Raw genomic sequence first — 7,273 nt, 5'->3', positions numbered from 1 at the left:
GCATGAGCGATGATCGAGTAAGGCACCTTGTGGGTGTGGCTTCTGTATTACTATTATCTTAAGTTTGCTTGTTGACTGGTTTGTTTGATTTTCCTCAACTACAAGCAAACTTGCCCTAGTCAGACCTTATGAAACATAGACACCGCATTATGTCGGTCCACTGTGGATGTCTCATCCTACCAGTACATTGCTGATGTGGACCCCAAACAACACACATCCCCATTGCCACGTGGAGTTCTTCCATGGTATAATAGATCCATCTAACCTCCCCCCATCATGACCTTTCTCCATCCATCACCGCCCATATTAAAAATAGGGTAGCTGCCATTTTAAATACAAGACGCACAGCATGGTTGACATTTTCTCTTAAAATATACATTTTATTTATTTATTTATTTTATCATTTAATCTTATTGGACATTACATTACATGTTCCATTATTGAAGGATTCAAAATAACTGTTAAGGCCAAAAGAGCCATGAATCCTCCTTCAGGACATTGAAACTATACTAGGAGAAATTTATAGTACGCTTCTTAATTTCGTTCTCTACTGAAGTAAGGCGTGGGAATATTAAGAACAAGAAATTACAATAACCAAATATAGATTATTTAAAACATGACTGAATAAGTAGAACATTCTTTAATTAAGGAATATATAACCAAATAATTATAGAAAGTGTAATTATTTTTGTTTTGATATTTTACATGTGGTTGCATGAGGCTAAGGTTTCAAAACCATTGTGCACTCATCCTAATCATCATTAAAATTTAAAGTATTGAGAGTGACATATCTTTTCTGACATTAATAAATTATAATAAGAGACTTTATAAATTAAAGAGGAGGTGATTTCAATAAATTACTTGATCATAAGATAAGCATGCATATTATAAGAAAATAAATATGTATGGATGAATAATCAAATAACAAACTAAGTCAAATATTCACTTACCATTCAACAACATACAAATTGACAACTTCCAATTACATAATATGGATCTTTATTTTGGGTACAATAAGAGAAACACCTAACACAAAGGTTTGCTTAGAAACCCTCCCACAATCCAACAACGCACCAAAGCATACTTGAGCCTTATATGGCTCAATGTTCCCATACATTATGCATCATATATCACTTTAGTCATAGGACAAGAGGCAATTAAAACTTTCAAACTTGTCTCATACTCGTACACAACATTACCATATCATATGCCTCTGATGTCTATGCTTGGACAAGATGGTCATCGATGTCCTTGCTAACACGAACTACAAATCCAAGTATTTTAATTGGATCAGGGACATCTTTATTTAATTTCTCATACTCTAAAATCCAATGCACGAAAGTGGCATCACCCTTTGGAATTACTTGAACAATGATCCTAAAGCTTTTGTATTCCTTCATGAGATCTCCTTCGATGACTTTAAAAGTGACAGATTTGTTTTCCTCATCTATGGCTTCTACAATCTCTTTGGCTATATGATCATTCCCATCTTTGATTCCATGCAAAAAAAAAAAAAAAAAAAGACTTCGTTAAAATTAATAGATTTGGAAAAAAAATTCATTTGGTAATGAATTATGTTTTTCAATATATTATCAAACTAAGAGAACTCATACACTATATTAATAAATTAGAGTTGAAAAAAGAGGATACTCTCTCATCATTTTACATCAATAAAAAAATAATAATGGAGTAAATATTTATGAATTTGATCCAAGTTGAACTAAAAACTTCAAATTTAATTTTACTTAAGGCTTATTTGGTAATATTTTAAAAAGATTTTGAGAATAGATTTCAAAAGTATATCTTAATTCTTTTTGACAAACTCAAATATGAATAACGGTTCTCTTGATCTATTTTTTTTTTATTATGCTTATGAAAACACTTTATACTCATGTAATTAATTCTCAGAAAACTTTATAGAAAATCTATGAAAAAAATCTTTAAATTTATTCATGCTTTTAGAACAAATTTGCAAAATACTATTTTTTAAACAAAATTTGTCAATCAAGTTTTTAACATTACAAAACTATTTTCTTTAATAACAAAAAACTATTCCCCAAAAAAAAAAACCTAATCTATTTAACAATTCAATGATGATAAAGTGATGGACAAAATCTTTGTAGAAAAGCTAATCAAGGAAAAAAAAAAAAAAAAAAACAAAGATAGTAAACGAAGGCAACCCATGGTACTGATCAATGGGCAAAGCGGTAATAATTAATCTACAAATATTTAATAATTAAAATATGAAGTTCTATACAATGAACTTAACATATAGAGTTGAAGGTTAAGTACAGTGAATATAGAGGTGGGTGTGGGTTGGGAATTGGCCGGCTTACCGATATTATAGTGCCACTGAATGACAGCGCCGGAAGTGCCCCATTCACCCTCATGCAGATCAACTTTCTGAATATTTGTAGGACAGACATTAGAGATGTGGTGTGGTCTGCACCAGAAAATTTCATAAAACTTATCAGCAGTAGTCCTGATGAGAGTTTCAGCCTGAAGCTTACCGATCAGACCCATGTTTTCTCCTTTGCTACTACTACTAAGAATTCTCAGGAACCAGACTCAGATAGAAACAAGGAAATATGGACGAAGAGCTCAAGGCAGCGTTGTGAAAAAAAAAACACTCCGCCTTGCACCCTTAAATGCAAGGGGCGGGTGTGGGCATGCCACATGGCCCCCCTATACGCGCGCATCGGGTCATCAAGTCTCCATTCACAGCATGCCACGTGTGAGGATCCAGGCTGTGTCCACGTCCCATTTCCGTAGGCATTTATTACCATTAAAAAGGTTATAAGTGACTTATAACAACCAGGATGACGTACGGTGTTCTTCAATAATTGATAATTCAGTCGTTCGACTCATTCCCTTCACGGCACGCTCTTCCTCGTCCAAAAATATACATACGGTTAATTTCATTCACCTATTAAATATATTTGATTTTTTATATATTTAAAATTTTATCAAATACTTTCATCATTTTTCTTATTTTTATTTTCATTTATCTCTTCTTTTACTCGAAAAATGTACGGTGAAATTCAAAACCTATAAAAATTAAATATATTTAAGTAAAACTTTGAAGAAGACAAATGAAATTTACCCTTATATTAAAAAATTAATTTTTTTAAAAAACAAATTAACAAAAAACAAAACACTAATGTTTGAAATTGTAAGTATATGACCTTTAATGGATTAAAATATCTCATATTTATTTAATAAAAAATTATTAGCTTTAAAAAATAATTCAAAACTAAAAAATTAAGTCAATGCGTGTGATTCTAGCCTACATGCAATTCTAAGTGTAAAGGTATCAACCTAGTCATATGAGAACATCTTAGGACTATCAATGAACAATTGAGAATCTGCTTAATATTGGATGAAATTGCTTTCATTGATTCCCATAAAAAATACTATCCTTCCTTGGCTTATAACCTTTGGTGTTGGTTGATTCCCCATTCATGTTGGTAGATGGATTTTCCTTTTATAAGAGTCCAACTTTATGTTACTTCTTATTGCAATTGATTTGTAGTCAATTTTGGTATAAAAGAATTATTTAAGATATGATTTTGAATGTGTAATTAAGTACAAATCATTACTTTTAATTTGAATTCTTGTTAAGTTCTCATTAGATTTTTTTTTTTTAAGAAATATCTATATATGTAGTAAAAAAAAAAAAAAAAGAGTTGAAAGAAGAAACCAAAATTGATCTGTGCTTGAGATCTAGCAATGAATGAGGAAATGCGAGAATGATTAAATAGAAAAAACTAACTGTTGAAAGAGAGAGAGAGAAAAAAAAAAAACCTTAATTCTCATTCATATGATTAACTTCTTACAATAGAGAAATATATATACAAGGTTAGGTTGAACTAACTACCATATATGTGACCTATATTAAGAAAGGAAAGAAAGATTGTACACTATAAATACATTATATTCAATACTCCCCCTCAAGCTGGAGCATATATGTCATATGCACCAAGCTTGTTACAAATGTATTTAATCCTAGGACCTCTGAGAGATTTAGTGAAAATGTCTGCTAGTTGATCATTTGAATTAACAAAACTTGTAGCAACACATCCTGATGCGATCTTCTTTCTAATAAAGTAATAGTCAATTTCAATAGGCTTAGTCCTTTCATGAAAGACTGGATTGGATGCAATATGTAATGCGGCTTGATTGTTACAAACTAGCTTTATCTGTTCATCTTTTCCAAATCTCAATTCCTAAAGGAGTTGTCTCAACCATATGAGTTCACATGTTACCAAAGCCACAACTCGATACTCAGCTTCGACGCTTGATCTGACCACTACATCTTGTTTCTTACTCTTCCAGGATATTAAGTTACCTCCAATAAAAACACAATACCCTAAGGTAGAATGCCTATCTAAGGGTGAACTAGCCCAGTCTACATATGTGTAACCAATAATTTGGATATGACCCATGTCTTCATACAACATACCTTGGCCTGGTGTTCCTTTAATATATCGAAGAATGCGGATCATAGCATCCCAATGGTTGCCACATGGTGACTGTAGAAATTGACTAACCACACTCACAGGAAAATAGATGTCTGTCCGAGTGATGGTGAGATAGTTCAGTTTGCCTACAAGTCGTCGATATCTCCCAGGATCTCTTAGAGGCTCCCCCTGTCCTGGTGTAAGTTTGACATTTGGATCCACAGGAGTGTCAACAGGTTTACATTCTAACATACCTGTTTCTTCCAAGATATCTAAGACATACTTTCTTTATGACATAACCACACCTGAACTGGATTGAGCTATTTCAAGTCCCAAAAAGTACTTGAGTTTGCCCAAGTCTTTGGTTTGAAAGTGGTTGAAAAGGTATTGCTACAAGGTTTGTTAATTCAAATGATCAACTAGCAGACATCTTCACTAAATCTATTAGAGGTCCTAGAATCAAATACATTTGTAACAAGCTTGGTGTATATGACATATATGCTCCAGCTTGAGGGGGAGTGTTGAATATAATGTATTTATAGTATACAATCTTTCTTTCCTTTCTTAATATAGGTAACATATATGGTAGTTAGTTCAACCTAGCCTTGTATATATATTTCTCTATTATAAGAAGTTAATCATATGAATGAGAATTAAGGTTTTCTCTCTTGGCTTTGATACCATGTTGAAAGAGAGAGAGAAAGAGAGAAAACCTTAATTCTCATTTATATGATTAACTTCTTACAATAGAGAAATATATATACAAGGTTAGGTTGAACTAACTACTATATATGTGACCTATATTAAGAAAAGAAAGAAAGATTGTACACTATAAATACATTATATTCAACACTAACAATTACACATTCAAAGAAGGAGGATCACTCATTTTGAATATAACAATGAATTGCCCTTTTATAAGTGTTTAAGAGAGGAGAAAAGAAGTTGAATTGAGTATATGATGATCACAATTACAATTAACGATCCCCTAAAGAACAATTGATGGTTTTGCATGTTAGGGCAACAATTGAACATCTTAGACTATAAAGTTGTGGTCATCTTTGCCAAATTGAAGAATGATTAAGTAGTCAGGTTGGATTAAAATTGACCATTCCCCTTTGATTGTTCTTGTAGATGTCACAATCATGATTCTAAATTCTGGTTCCTTTGTGCTGTAACTTTTTCTTGGACACTTGAACTTCATCTAAACTTGATTGTGTGGGATGTTAATCACATGGAAACTACAATTTTAATATCTCATCTATGATCCACTTGACTATATTGATAGCACCAAACCTTGCCCACCTACCGCCATTATTGCCACTGGTATCACCTTACCAAACTTATCCACTCTTTAACCATTTTTTCTTTGTTTTTTTTTTTGTTGAAGAAAATACGTAATGCTACTTGAGAAAACTTTAGTGAGATTGTTAAGTTTCTCTCCATTTTCTTCTCATCTTCTTTCTTTATTTTTTTATATTTTTTTCCCACTATTATAAACTTTATCCTTGTTTCTGTCTTAGTCTTAACCGTAAAGATAAAAACCCTAGACCATCTATTTCATGCCTTTTTTTTTTTCTCACCTTCAGCTTAGGTTAAGTCACTTCATTATACTAGCTTAGTTGTAGGTCTTCACTCCATGTTATATGATCATCTTAAACAACTTTCTCTTATTGTATCCTGAATTGTTGCCACCTTTATTATTTTCTGAAGCATTTTTCCTTATTCTATCTTCCCTTTTAGTGACATTCATTTATCTTAACATCCTGACTTTAGCTACAATTATTATCTCTTTAACATTTTTATTTTTAAAATTTGTGTCTTAACTTGATAACATTCTGAACAATAACTGTTAATTGTCCTTGTAACATTCTTTAAAATTTTGCCTTTAAATTGATAGGGGTAATCTATAATCCTCATTCTACTCTAAATACCCTTCTTTGTTAATTTATTTGCTTTGGTATTATGACCAACATTCTCCTCATATTTGCATTGCTTATAGGTAAGCATGTGGTCATTGATTTTCAATTCAATCATGATCAAGTTCAAAATGGTGCTTTTCTAGTTGCTTGGGTGTTGTCAAAAGATCAATTAATAGATGCTCTAGCAAAGCCATTACATTGTAGTTGCTTTCTTTCTCTTAGGACCAAGATTGGAGTTTTCCATATTGATGGAGCATGTTAGAGAAAGTAATGTCATATTTATATATTATTTATTTAATTTATAATAGAAAACAATTATTAATTATTAGATTAAATTAGAACAGAAGGTGGAGTTTGAATTTAAGTAGAAGATAGACCCGAATAATCTGAATTAGAATACAAGATAAACTTTATTTATATATAAATATTTATCAATCATTAAAAAGAAACCATGCTATATTTTCTCAAATTTTTTTTTCATTATAGTTTTTGTTTTGGATTTTAGAACTGATTCATTCAATGTTATTGAGAAGTTATCATTACGTTTTTTTATCTAAATCTTGTTTACATATTCCTAGCCACTCTTTACCTCCTCTTTTTTTAACCTTAGTCACATATCTTATTTATTTATTTGTTTGCATTTTTTTATTTAATAGTCCAAATTTCACTCACATGTCAATAATTTAGATTTAAAATTTGAATTGCGTATGGAAGCGGTACCTTCAAATATTTTATCTTTAGAATTTTATATTTTAAATCCTTTGAAAAAAAAATGAAAAGTATAAGATTATTAATTGGGGACATGATAGGACAACAAATCATTTAATGATACCAAGCTACCTCTAACGAAAAAAATTATATTATTTATTTACTGTTTTAATAAAATAAAAA

The 7,273-nt window shown here is 31.0% G+C and overlaps 1 protein-coding gene across 1 annotated transcript; it reads right to left on the bottom strand.

The window, feature by feature from the left end:
- Window positions 1-914: 914 nt before the first annotated feature.
- LOC117924263 (MLP-like protein 28) lies at window positions 915-2,632 on the bottom strand. The gene is made up of 2 exons (XM_034842860.1): window positions 2,337-2,632; window positions 915-1,489 (listed from the first exon to the last, which is right to left on the bottom strand). Exons 1-2 carry the CDS (start codon window positions 2,521-2,523, stop codon window positions 1,221-1,223), a joined length of 456 nt encoding a protein of 151 aa, XP_034698751.1. The 5' UTR covers window positions 2,524-2,632; the 3' UTR covers window positions 915-1,220.
- Between the last annotated feature and the right edge of the window lie 4,641 nt (window positions 2,633-7,273).

Source organism: Vitis riparia, chromosome 1 (genome assembly GCF_004353265.1).
Source record: "Vitis riparia cultivar Riparia Gloire de Montpellier isolate 1030 chromosome 1, EGFV_Vit.rip_1.0, whole genome shotgun sequence".
NCBI classification, from domain to species: domain Eukaryota; kingdom Viridiplantae; phylum Streptophyta; class Magnoliopsida; order Vitales; family Vitaceae; genus Vitis; species Vitis riparia.
Note: the sequence above shows the minus strand (reverse complement) of the source record. Positions and strands in the feature narration are given on the sequence as shown.

Bases quoted from the DNA above. Each gene is read 5' to 3' on its own strand.
- LOC117924263 (XM_034842860.1), bottom strand. From the start codon at position 2,523: ATGGGTCTGATCGGTAAGCTTCAGGCTGAAACTCTCATCAGGACTACT. The intron at 1,490-2,336 runs GTAAGCCGGCCA...ATGGAATCAAAG, and splicing joins TCAGTGGCACTATAATATCG to ATGGGAATGATCATATAGCC.